A 12,872-nucleotide genomic window follows, 5' to 3' on the forward strand; every position below is an offset into this window, starting at 1 on the left:
GGAGAAATGACATTTTTTACAACATTGACTCTTCTGTCATATAAACATGGCATATCTCTTCATTTATTTAGGCTTTTAATGTCTTTCAGTGAAGTTTTATGATTTTCTTTAACATTTTGTCTTGCTGAGTAGATTCCTGGTTATCTTAATTTTTGACATTGTTGTAAATAGTGTCTTTTAAAATGTCATTTTTTAACTGATTTAGTAGATGGTCATGTAATTGATTTTTTTATATTGATGCTGTACCAGCAACCTACAGTTCTTATCATGTTTATGGATTCCTTTAGATTTTCAATAGGTTCAGTCATGCCAACTGCAAATGGTGCAGTTGATATGATTTTTTTCCTTTCAAATACTTAACCTTATAACCTTTTGCCTTGTCACGTTGGCTAGGACCTCAGTACTGGGTTGAACAGAAGCAGTATTGGCAGGAGTCCTTGTCTCATTCCTAATTTAGAGAAAAAGGCTTTACTGCTTCATTCTTGAATTTGATGGTTTTTTTTAAAAATAGATAGCCTTTATCAGATTAAGGAAGTTCCCTTCCATTCCTATCTTAGTTTGCCAAGAGTTTTTATCATGAGTGGTTATATAATTTTATCAAGTACCTTTTCAGCCACTACTGAGATAAGGCTTTCTCACTGAATCTGTTGTATTACAATACATTGATTTCTACACTTGCACGCTTTACAAAAGTCAAATCCTAGACTCGTATATATATCCACTTACCCCTTTTGATGTCTCATATACATTTCAGTCTTGGCATGTCCTGAGCTCCTCAGCTTCCCTCCCACCCCCTGAAAACCGCCTTATTCTCACTCTTCCTCCAGCGCAGCTGATTGTCACTCCATTCTTCTAGTTGTTCAGGCCAAACATCTTGGATACTCCTTGTCCACACCTGAAACCTCTGGGGAAATCCTAGTGGCCGCGCCTTCTGTTAATGAATATTGCCAGCACGTCACAGTCTCCCCTGCCAACTGTTCCAAGCCAGGGTCGTATTTTAGCCCAATTATTACAATAGGTCCCTAAGTGGTCTCCCTTCCCCTTTCACTCTTCTCTAGACACAGTATCCAGAGATATCCTTAAAAAAACAAAAAGCACATCACATTTCTCTGCTTAAGACCTTCCAGTGGCTTTTTGCTGCGCTCAGCCTAATGGCCAGCTTCCTTGCAGGGCTGTCCAGTGTCTGTCCTCTCTGATTTCTCCTCCTCTTGTCTCCTTTTCCCACTCTGCTCTGGCCGTGCCGGCTCCATGCTGTTGTTTCCCACGTCACACCTGCTCCCACCGAAGGCCCCTGCCCTGCCAGTATCCGTTGTGTGGACTGCGCGTCCCTAGACCAGTGGTTCTCAAAGTGTGGGCCTTAGATCAGCAGCAGGAGCATCGCTTGGGACCTTTTAACAAAGAAGGTTCTCGGGACCAACCCCAGATTATTGAACTGTAAGCTCTGAGAATGGGGCCGAGTCTGAATTTAACAGCCACCCTGGTGACAGAAAGCTTGCCCTGGGTTTCCACAGTTGCTGCACCTTCCTCAGGTGTCTGCTTAGAGGTTACCTCGTCATATTTCTAATATACTCTATACCACTTATGCTAATGCACATACTCTCCAGCTTACTATTTTTATACTAGCATACTCTAGCATACTTCTAATATTTGTGATCACTTATTACTTTATTATGGTTGTGTTTTGTTCATCCCTTCACTGCCTCCGGTAGAATGTAGGTTCCTTGTAGGCAGAAATGTTCGTGTTTCTGGTTCGTTGAGGGGACCCTAGCACTTAGAAAAGTTCATGGTACAAAGATGACAATAAGTCGTTTAGTAAGAGGTGACCTTAGAGCAGAGTTATCCCTCTGTGTTTTGTAATTCCTGGTTGAGATGTTAAAGTTGTGCTTTGGTTGAGCCCTTTAATCTTGGGCAAAGGCTGACAGCTTGCAGAGGCCTGGGGATGACCCTGGGGCTATGAATTTTGAACCTTTCCAAAAAGAACAAAATTCTATTTGAAGCAGACCCAGAACGATTGGGATTGATTTATAGAGGGCCAGATTGTATTGCTCACTACCAACTGGTAGTAAATTTCGGGGGTGGCCAAAGAACCAAGTCTGTTTTTTTATAGCCACTTCCTTGTAGCTTAGTTCTTCCAGAACATTCTGTGGTTGGGAATGCAGTGTTTTAAAAACATTTGTTGTTGTTTAGTCACTGAGTCACATCCCACTCTTCTTGTGACCCCTTGGACTGTAGCCTGCCAGGTTCCTCTGTCCATGGGATTTCCCAGGCAAGAATACTGGAGAGGGTTGCCATTTGCTCCTTCAAGGGATCTTCCCAACCCAGGGATCACACCCACAACTCCTCCATTAAAAACACTTCCATTCCATGGCATAAATGGATTGCTGCTCTTCAACTCTGGCCACTCACTAAGTTTGCATGTAGAGAGTTAAAAAAAAAATCCAGATACTTCTCCACACTAAGAAGCCGATCAAGCTGGTATGGTGTGATGCTGACATAAAGTGAGGGTGGAGGCTTGCTGGGAGAGAGGCTTGCCAGGGAGGGGACCCTTGAGACTGTAACAACTGTTATTATCAGCAAGCAACAGAACTTGACCAACCTCCAAACCTGAGTTTTTACCTAGCTTATGTATATAGTCAAAAAAAAAAAAAAAGCAAGCAACGGAGATGAATTTTATGGTATGTAAATTATGCTTCAATAAAGGTCTTAATGAAAAAGGAAAGAAGGACTGAAAATATACTCAGGATTAAGTCATTCAAAGTCAAGTCCCTTCTGTAATACACAGCTCCAACCACGACCCTCCAAGGCTAAGAGGGCAACAGGGTCCATAGGCCAAAATTCAGAGCATTAACATTAATTTTCCTAACTTTTCAGAGCAAAGAAGACTTTATGAACATCTGCATGGAACCCAACACCGTCAGCAAAGGAGACTTCATCACTATAGGGTAAGCGGACTGGGGTTTGTAGGCAGTGAGGCTTTAAGTGGTTTGTGTTTTCAGACTTTACCAATCCGAGCGCCCAGAAAGTCCAAGCAGAGATCTCACTGAAGACTTGCATGGTTTGGGAACTGTAGCACCCTTTTGTTTTTGGGGTTGGCATGCGTAGTGCATGTCTCCTAGTTTGGCCTTCCCCTTGCATTTTGGGAAGATCAGAGTTTGGGAACTGTCTTAGTCTTTTGACTGAAATGACAGGAGTCAGTGTAACATGGTATCCTGGCCAGAATTTTGGCCTCAGGGTCTGAACTACTGGATACAAATCTTGACTTTGCCACTCACTGGCCTCATGATCCTTTACCTTCCCTGAATCCTGGAGTGGAATAACATAATTGCTTCTCTCTCTCAGGGTTGTTTTTGAGTCTCATTATGAGGGACTGTGTGGGCAAAGTCTTTTATCAGCGTGAAGTACCATCAGTTACCATTCATGTCAGCTCACCTTGCCTCTTCCCAGGGCATTAATGAAAAGGTATTGAGTACCTTGGACATTTTCCAGACTTTTTTTTCCCTTTTCCACTACAAAATACCCTCCCAAGTCCTGTCTGATTTGTTAAGCCGTACCTCTGCCAGAGTTTTATTGGTTAAGGATGCTCTCAGCCTTCCGCCAGACTTCAGAGCGACTGAGAAGGCTGTGTGTTACCATGCCAACTGGAATCTGCTCCATTTTTTCCTGAACTCTGTCTCAGAGCTCCCTCTTGTGCCCACGTAAGGGTTAGACATTGCTGCTGCAGCGGCCGGGTCTCCATGGCTACCTCAGTCTCTGTGCCAGCACTGGCAGCACAGTGTCTTTGCTCAGTTTGGGTGGTTCTCGCCTTGGGTACCAGTTCTTCAGATGCTGAATAGCTGCTTCTGCAGCCTTTGATTTACTTGCTGTAACTATAGTAAAAGGGAGGAAGGGAAAAGTCTCTTCTCCTAGGAAGGGTCCAGAAGCTACACAGTGTCCCACAAGCCTGTGGGACCAGCTATATTCGAATCTCCTTCATAATGCTGACACCCAAAACCAGAAGGAAACACTGATATTGCTTAAATTAGACGAAGTTATTATGGTGCACATGGTTGCTGTCATCATCTGCAGCAGCAGCAATAACATAGTTTCCTTTTGGTCTCTACGGGAAGTGAAATCAAGTCAGCTTCCTCTGAGTATCTGATTAGAACACTGTAAAGTTGCTTTAGAAAACCGATGATGTTTAATTGAAAGAATTACTATTGTTAGTTAATGATAAAGTGAAGTGGAAGTTGCTCAGTCATGTCTGACTCTTTGCAACCCCATGGACTATACAGTCCATGGAATTACTATACAGTCCATGGAATTCTCCAGGCCAGAATACTGGAGTGGGTAGCCTTTCCCTTCTCCAGGGGACCTTCCCAACCTAGGGTTTGAACCCAGGTCTCCTTCATTGCACGTGGATTCTTTACCAGCTGAGCCACCAGGGAAGCCCAAGAATATTGGAGTGGGTAGCCTATTCCTTCTCCAGCAATTAGTGATAAAGATGGACTAATTTTCTTAGATTTAGCTTTTACCCATTTCCCACTGACTCTGACTAGCTGCAGGGTGTATATACATGAGGGTGAGTGTGTATAGAGAGGCTAATAGTTTTATTTCAAAGCCATGTAGTCAAGGTCAAGATGCAGTATTCTAAGTAGACTGTTTATATCAATACGGAGAATCATACAAAAGCTGCTAAGGTTGGTTGTTCATATAAATCCATCCAGTTTAAATTAGAATAAAAATTTTTCTCTTTCAAGTAATAGACTCACAAGAAGTACCAAATATCAAAAGTTTAGTACTTTTTTATAAAGTATTTCATTTCATTCCAGTTTTTAAACTTGGGATTTTTAAATAGCCCAAGAATTAGGTATACATGGAACTACTTAAAATCAGTTGAGAGAAAAATCAGTCTTCATGCCCAGTTCTCTGCAATAAATAAACCTTCTCAATCTAGAATGTATCTCAATACTAAGCAAGAAGCACTGGGGGAAGAATTATTCACAGAACCCCATGGTTCAAGACACCATGAGTCCATGTATTTGACTTTACCCAAAGACGTGCAGAACTCGCTTTGTCCTGGCAGTCGAATGCAGTTGCCAGCACTGGTTTCCAAGGTTGCTTTTTCCTTTACCGACAGAAGTAAAAAGGTGAGAGATCCCAAGCTGCATGTTGAGGGCACCGAGTGTCTCCAAGCCAGCCGCTGCACTCTGCTGCTTCCAGAGGTGAGCAGGGGTGAGCGGCCCCACAGCTTCGGGTCTTTTCCTCTTTGGTCTTCCTTTCTGTTTTTTCTCCCTCCTTCCTATTAACAGACCCTTCCTTAGGTACCTCATACCTGCTGTGTGCTGTGCCAGGCTCTGGGTTATATTAAGGGAGGCCTGAAAAGATGGCAGAAAAGCCCCTTCGGAGTCACAAGTTTAGAGTTTGGCTCCTGAAGACTTCCAGTGTTGTCAAGCCAAGGTTCTATAAAGTGATCCTTCAGTTTCCTGAGCTTTTATTTTTCTGAATGTAAATTATGCGAATGGTTACTATAACAACCCACAGAATTCTCCAGTGTGCAAATGATCATGGTGAATTCTAGCTTCACATTTTTAAAAAACGATCTGGAAGCGTTTTCAGGATGGCAGTAAATTTTTCTGTACTGGGAAATGCCAAGCTATGTGGAATAACCTATAAGTGGGGAAAAAAAGTTACTACAGATGGCCTCTGAAGACTTGCATGTTAAACTAAGGTGGTCAAAAAGGACTGTAGGTAAAACAGAAGGTGTCCCCACAGTGGCTGGTACCATAGTTTCAACACAGCAAATGTTGAATTAAACGCATGAGTTATGGAAGGGTTTTCTAGAATTTGTAATATTAATGGTGCTATACCTTAGGTGTAAAGGTAAGCAAGTCCTAAAGAACTTGATTATTATGAAAATAATCAAGTGGCTGTAACGGCTTTCCTAAGAGAACTGGCTGTGTTGCTCACTTTTCATTTGGGCAAGATTAGGGCCGAGAAGGACATACAAATCTTATATGAATTCCTTAAAGATATGACAGGACCCCGTCTTTCAATAAGCATTTAAAAACGATAACCTTGTTTCACAAATCCCAAAATACTCTGGGAGGAGGCAGAGGCCACTTAAACCTTTTTCATGGTGGTGAAGTAAGCTGAAAGTCGCTCAGTCGTGTCTGACTCTTTGCAACCCCATGGACTATACAGTCTATGGAATTACTATACAGTCCATGGAATCCTTTCGGCCAGAATACTGGAGTGGGTAGCCTTTCCCTTCTCCAGGGGATCTTCCCAACCCAGGGATTGAGTCCACGTCTCCAACATTGCAGGCGGATTCTTTACCAACCGAGCTATGAGGGAAGCCCCCCTATTTCCAGAACCAGCCCTGTGTCTGACACAGGCACTGAAATCTCTTTAAAGAACAGGCTAAATCCTCAGAGAGGATGCGGTTTTCCCTAACAACCTGCCCAGATGCTCAGAGTGATGACGAATCCCAGCCAGCTGTGGGCACAGCTGTTCTGAGAGTCCTCTTCCCCCACCCTTCCACCCCTCCTCCACACAGGGCACAGGGGGCGCCTTCAGCATCGACAGTGAGGAGTACGAAGCGATGCCCGTGGAGGTGAAGCTGCTCCCCCGGAAACTGCAGTTCTTCTGTGACCCTCGCAAGAGGGAGCAGCTGCTGCAGAGCCCGGCCCAGTGAGCGGGCGGCACGTGGGCGCCCGAGACTGCACTTTAGGCCACCCCGGGACCAAAAGGGAACCAAGGCCTCCTCTGTCCCCCGCAGTGTTGTCAGAGGACCCCCAAGGGCCGGTTCACGGCAAGTAGCACCCCTCCCACCCGCTAACCCCCGTCCCCCTCTCAGTGCTTTCCAGCTTTGCAGCCAGCTTCCCAGCAGCTTATGCTCGACTCCGCTGTGTTGGCCCGGTCCCTCCTGAAGACCGCTTTTCCTAAGACTAGTTCCAGGAAATCCCCACCCGCAGTGGCCAGAGAAGGGCTCGACCTCGACAGCGCCCCCTGGTGGGGAGCAGGATCCTCCTTTGCGCTGGTCCTGCGGTCACCTTGGGGCTCCCAGGGAAGCAAGCCACCTGCTTTCCCGCCACTCTGCCTGTTCGCAGGCCCTTCCACGGGTGCTGCGACTTGGTGAGCTGCGACTCCGCTTCTTTCAGTTTACTCTGCCCAAGCAAAAAACATAGGGGGAGGTGTGTCCCTCTTCAGCCATGGCTGAAATACTGTCAAATACTCTTCTCTCCCACCTCCCCGCCTCCACCCCGCAGTCCTGCTTCTGAAATGTTGGTTTGCCTGAGAACCACGTAGGGTGCATGTTGAAAACTGACTTAGTCGGGGCCCATCCCGACTCTAGTAACTCGGTTTGGAGGGCGGAGCCCAGGAATCGGCACTTTTTAAAAGGCAGGCCACCCTCCCCAGGTGGTTCTACTAGGAGAGGTACCCCGAACTGAATGGGGCGGTCTTGTAAAGCAGCGGTCCACACACACTGTACGTCCTAAAAGTATTTTGAAAAATCATGTAACCCTTCGCAGTTTTAAGTTGACAGCTAAAATTTTTCATGGGAAGTTAGTTGCAAAAGTACATACTTTCTAGTGTCATGTAAATATTGATATTTTAAACTAAAACTGTTACATCACTCTTTTAAACATTTTCAGTGTAATTGAGATACATAGCAATTTGACACTCATCATCCATTTACAAAAATAAACTAGTAAGTTGTTTAGTCATTGAAAAATGCTGCTTTTTCTTATATGTGTATTTCCATACCACTTTTTGCATACCACTTTTTGCAAAGAATGCTATCATAATGTAATGTTTTTGTGCTTGAATTTTTTTTAATTGGAATTGTCTTCTTGCCAACAAAAAATATAAATGGAAATAACATTTTTTAGTTCGTGTCAATTAACTCAAGAGAATAAATGTTATAAATTATTGAAATACGATATTATAAATTTTTGAAAATTAAAAGTTAACATTTTATTAGAATGCTCTTTATCCTGAGTTGATTTATTGAAAAACACTTTTTTTTTTGTTTAACTCGTTTTTGTTTTTTTATTTTACATAGTAGTAGTGTTGATTACAGTGTTGTTCCAGGTATACAGCAAAGTGATTCAGTTATGCAGATATGTGTATCTATTTTTTTCAATTCTGTTTCCATTAGGTTATTACAGAGTGTTGAGCAGAGTTCCCAACCAACATTAGGTCCTTGTTGGTTTTCTGTTTTAAATATAGCAGTGTGTACATGTTGAGCCCAAACTCCTAATCTATCCTCCCCACCCACCTTGCTGGTAACAGTAAGTACGTTCTTTGGGTCTGTGTTTTGTAAATTAGTTCATTTGTATTTTCTTATTTCATATGATATTTGTCTTTGTCTGAGTTATTTCACTTAGTATGATAATCTCCAGGTCCATCCATGTTGCTGCAAACGGTATTACTTTATTCTTTTAAACGGGTAATAGTTCTCCTGTATGTACCACATCTTCTTTTACCTATTCATCTGTCCACAGACACTTAGGTTGCTTCCATGTCTTGGCTGTGGTAAATAGCACTGCAGTGAACACTTGGCTGCATGTATCCTTTCCAGCCACGTTTTTCTCCAGATATACGGCCAAGAAAGGGATTGTAGAATCATGTGATAACTCTAGTTTCTTAAGGAACCTCCATACTGTTCTCAACAGTGGCTATACCAGTTTACATTCCCACTGACAGTATAGGAGGGCTCCCTTTTCTCCACACACTCTTCAGCATTTATTATTTGTAGACTTTTTGATGATGGCCATTCTCAGTGGTGTGAGGTGATGTCTCATGACAGTTTTGATTTGCATTTCTATGGACATGGAACAACAGACTGGTTCCAAATAGGAAAAGGAGTTCGTCAAGGCTGTATATTGTCACCCTGTTTATTTAACTTATATGCAGAGTACATCATGAGAAACGCTGGACTAGAAGAAACACAAGCTGGAATCAAGATTACCGGGAGAAATATCAATAACCTCAGATATGCAGATGACACCACCCTTATGGCAGAAAGTGAAGAGGAACTCAAAAGCCTCTTGATGAAAGTGAAAGTGGAGAGTGAAAAAGTTGGCTTAAAGTTCAACATTCAGAAAACGAAGATCATGGCATCCAGTCCCACCACTTCATGGGAAATAGATGGGGAAACAGTGGAAACAGTGGTTGACTTTATTTTTCTGGGCTCCAAAATCACTACAGATGGTGACTGCAGCCATGAAATTAAAAGACACTTACTCCTTGGAAGGAAAGTTATGACCAACCTAGATAGCATTTTCAAAAGCAAAGACATTACTTTGCCAACAAAGGTTCGTCTAGTCAAGGCTATGGTTTTTCCTGTGGTCATGTATGGATGTGAGAGTTGGACTGTGAAGAAGGCTGAGCACCGAAGAACTGATGCTTTTGAACTGTGGTGTTGGAGAGGACTCTTGGGAGTCCCTTGGACTGCAAGGAGATCCAACCAGTCCATTCTGAAGGAGATCAGCCCTGGGATTTCTTTGGAAGGAATGATGCTAAAGCTGAAACTCCAGTACTTTGGCCACCTCATGTGAAGAGTTGACTCACTGGAAAAGACTCTGATGCTGGGAGGGATTGGGGGCAGGAGGAGAAGGGGACGACAGAGGATGAGATGGCTGGATGGCATCACTGACTTGATGGACATGAGTCTGGGTGAACTCCCGGAGTTGGTGATGGACAGGGAGGCCTGGTGTGCTGCGATTCATGGGGTCGCAAAGAGTCGGACACGACTGAGTGACTGATCTGATCTGATAGTGATGTTAAGCATCTTGGTCATCTGCGTGTCATCTTTTAGGTCTTCTGCCCATTTTTTTGTGGAGAAGGAAATGGCAATCCACTCCAGTGTTCTTGCCTGGAGAATCCCATGGACAGAGGAGCCTGGTGGGCTACAGTCCACAGGGTCACAAAGAGTCAGACATGACTGAGCGATGGAGTCACATGAGCTGTTTATAAATTTTGAAGATTAATCCCTTGTAGTTCAGCTTATTTGCAAATATTTTCTTCTATTTCCATGGGTAGTCTTTGCACTTTGTTTATGGCTTCCCTTCCTCTTCTGTTCTCTTGTGATTTGATGACTAACTTTAGTATTGTGTTTGGTATCTATTGTAGGTTTTCTTTTTGCTGTTACCATGAGGTTTTGATACAGCAGTCTATGTATAAATATGATTGTTTTAAGTTGGTAGTCTTAATTTCTAATGCATTTCCAATATCCTGCATTTGTGCTCTCCTCATGATTTCTGGTTTTGATATATTTGGAATATTTGAATCATTTACAGATGATTTCCTACCTTTACTGTGTGTTTGCCTTGACTGGTAAGCTTTTCCATTTGTAATTTTCTTGTTTCTAGTTGTGGCCTTTTCTGCCTAGAGAAGTTCCTTTGGCGTTTGTTGCAAAGCTGGTTTGGTGGTGCTGAATTCTCTTAGCTTTTGCTCGTCTGTAAGGCTTTTGATTTCTCTGTCAAATCTGAATAAAGAGTCTTGGTGGGTAGAGTATTCCTGGTTGTAGGTTCCCTCTCATTACTGTATATATACTGTGCCATTCCCTTGGCCTGAAGAGTTTCTGCTGAGAAATCGGCTGCTAACCTTATGGGAATTCCCTTGTATGTTGTTACATTTCCCTTGTTGATTTTAATGTTTTTCTGTCTTTAATTTTTGTCAATTTGATTACTATGTGTCTTGGCATGTTCATTCTTGGGTTTATCCTGCCTGGGACTCTGTGCTTCCTGGACTTGAGTGACTGTTTCCTTTCCCATGTTAGGGAAGTTTTCAGTTATTGTCTCTTTAAATATTTTCTTAGGTCCTTTCTCTTCTCCTATGGGACCCCTATAAGGCGAATGTTGTTGCATTTAATGTTCCCAAGATCTCTTATATTGTCCTCATTTTTGCTCATTCTTTTCTTCATTATTCTGATCCATGGCAGTGATTTCCACCATTCTGTTTTCCAGCTCATTTATTCTTCTGCCTCATATATTCTGCCACTGATTCCTTCTAGTGTATTTTTCATCTCAGTTATTGTATTGTTCATCTTTGTTCTTTAAATCTTCAAGGTCTTTGTTAGATATTTCTTGTATCTTCCTGATCTGTGCCTCCATTCCTCTTCTGAGATCTTGGCTCATCTTTACTATCATTACTCTGAATTCTCTTTGAGGTAGATTGCCAGTCTCTACTTCACCTAATTGTTCTTCTGGGGTATCTCCTTTTGTCTGACTTTCTGACAGTTCTTCAGGCTGTAGGGTAGTAGTTCTTGCTTCTGCTCTCTGCCCCTGGCAGGTGCAGCTATCTAAGAGGCTTATGCAGGCTTCCTGGTGAGAGGAACTGGTACTTGCCCACAGGTGGGTGGAGCTAGGTCTTGTCCCTCTGGTGGGCAGGGCTGTGTCAGGGACTGTTTTTATTGGGCAGCTGTTTTCTCAGGATTTTAAGCAGGCTGTCTGTTGCTGAGTGGAGCTGTGCTCCTGCCCTGTTGGTTGGTTGGCTTGAGGTGTCCTAGCACTGGCTGTTGGGTGGGGTCTTGGTGAGAAAATGGGGGCATCCAAGAGGGCTCACACCAGTAAGTGTTCCCTAGAACTATCACAACCAGTGTCCTTGTCCCTGCAATGAGCCATAGCTGCCCCCTGCCTCCACAGGAGACCCTCCAATCCTAGCAGGTAAGTCTGGCCTAATCTCTTAAGAGGTCACTGCTTTTTTTCCCTGAGTCCTCATGTATATGAGACTCTGTACCCTCCAAGAGTGGAATTCCTACAGTCAAACCCCACTGGCCTTCAAAGCTGGATTCTCTGGAGCCACCTCCTCCTGTCACCAGACCTCCAGGCTGGGGAGCCCTTTGTGGGGCTCAGAACACTCACTCTTGGGGGAGAACTTCTGTGGTATATTTTCCAGTTTGTGGGTCCCCACCTGGTTCATTGGGATTTGATTTCATCTTGATTGTGCCCCGCTTGGATGTAGCACATCCTTTTTGGTGGGTTCCAGCATGTGTTTTGTTGTTGATGGTTGTTCTCCAGTTAGTTGTGATTCTGGTGTTTCCGTAAGAGGTGAGCTCACGCCCTTCTACATTGCCATCTTGTCTCCCCCCAAAGGATGATATTTACAGCTGAGACAGTGTTTAACATTATAGATGTAAATAGATGATAAATAAGCAGATGGGATAGAAAGATTCTGTTATGCAACTCAAAGAACTGCATGACATTGTCATATCAAAAATCATAATGATATATCAGCTTAAATGCTTAATTAGATCCTTTAGTTTGTTGAAAGCAGAGAACTAGACAGTCCTGGCCTTGCCATAGATTTGTTAGCCAGTCATTGTAATCACTTTGGTGCCCCTGAGGTTTTTATACTCCAGAGGGCAATGACTGCAATAAGGTGGATGAGACCTAAGGCACTTAAAAAAACACAGAAGGGAAAAGGGGAAGAATTGGCAGGCTTCTCAGGCAGATCAGTTTTAGGACACCGCATATACTTGCACCCACGGACCTTGTGAAGAGGGAAGACCAACATGCTTAAAGGATTACAAAGCAGTTATGATAAGACCATGACAAGCAGCTTAAAAAGCCCATAAAATAATGCTTACCTGTTTACCTCTGTATTCTTCAGAGTGGTGTTAAAAGCTGTACTTTTGCAAAAACTAATGAAACAAAAAGCAGGCAGGTCCAAACGTGCCAGGGAATGGGTGCTGTGGTCTGAGAAAATACAGTCTCTACGTGAGCCAAGAGAATCTGGCATATGCTGGTTGTATAATAGAGTGCAAAAGACCAGCACAGAATCTTGACTACCAGCAGGTATGTGTTTATTCAGTGATTCTAATTTTTCTATAGAAATAATGGAACATAGGATTGGGGAAGGATATTTTAATTCAGATTAGTGTTTTT

General features: G+C 43.2%; 1 protein-coding gene across 2 annotated transcripts in view; it reads left to right on the plus strand.

The window, feature by feature from the left end:
* The window catches only part of AGK (acylglycerol kinase), a 100,636-nt gene extending 92,671 nt beyond the window's left edge, over positions 1-7,965 (plus strand). For both annotated transcript variants that reach the window (XM_019959198.2, XM_070788273.1), the window contains exons 14-16: positions 2,872-2,942; positions 5,117-5,201; positions 6,536-7,965. In XM_019959198.2, the coding sequence (XP_019814757.2) occupies positions 2,872-2,942; positions 5,117-5,201; positions 6,536-6,673 (294 nt within the window). In that variant the 3' untranslated portion in view covers positions 6,674-7,965. The remainder of the gene's footprint in view (positions 1-2,871; positions 2,943-5,116; positions 5,202-6,535) is intronic.
* The last annotated feature ends 4,907 nt before the right edge of the window (positions 7,966-12,872 follow it).

The sequence above is a fragment of the Bos indicus genome, chromosome 4, assembly GCF_029378745.1.
Source record: "Bos indicus isolate NIAB-ARS_2022 breed Sahiwal x Tharparkar chromosome 4, NIAB-ARS_B.indTharparkar_mat_pri_1.0, whole genome shotgun sequence".
Lineage (NCBI taxonomy): Eukaryota > Metazoa > Chordata > Mammalia > Artiodactyla > Bovidae > Bos > Bos indicus.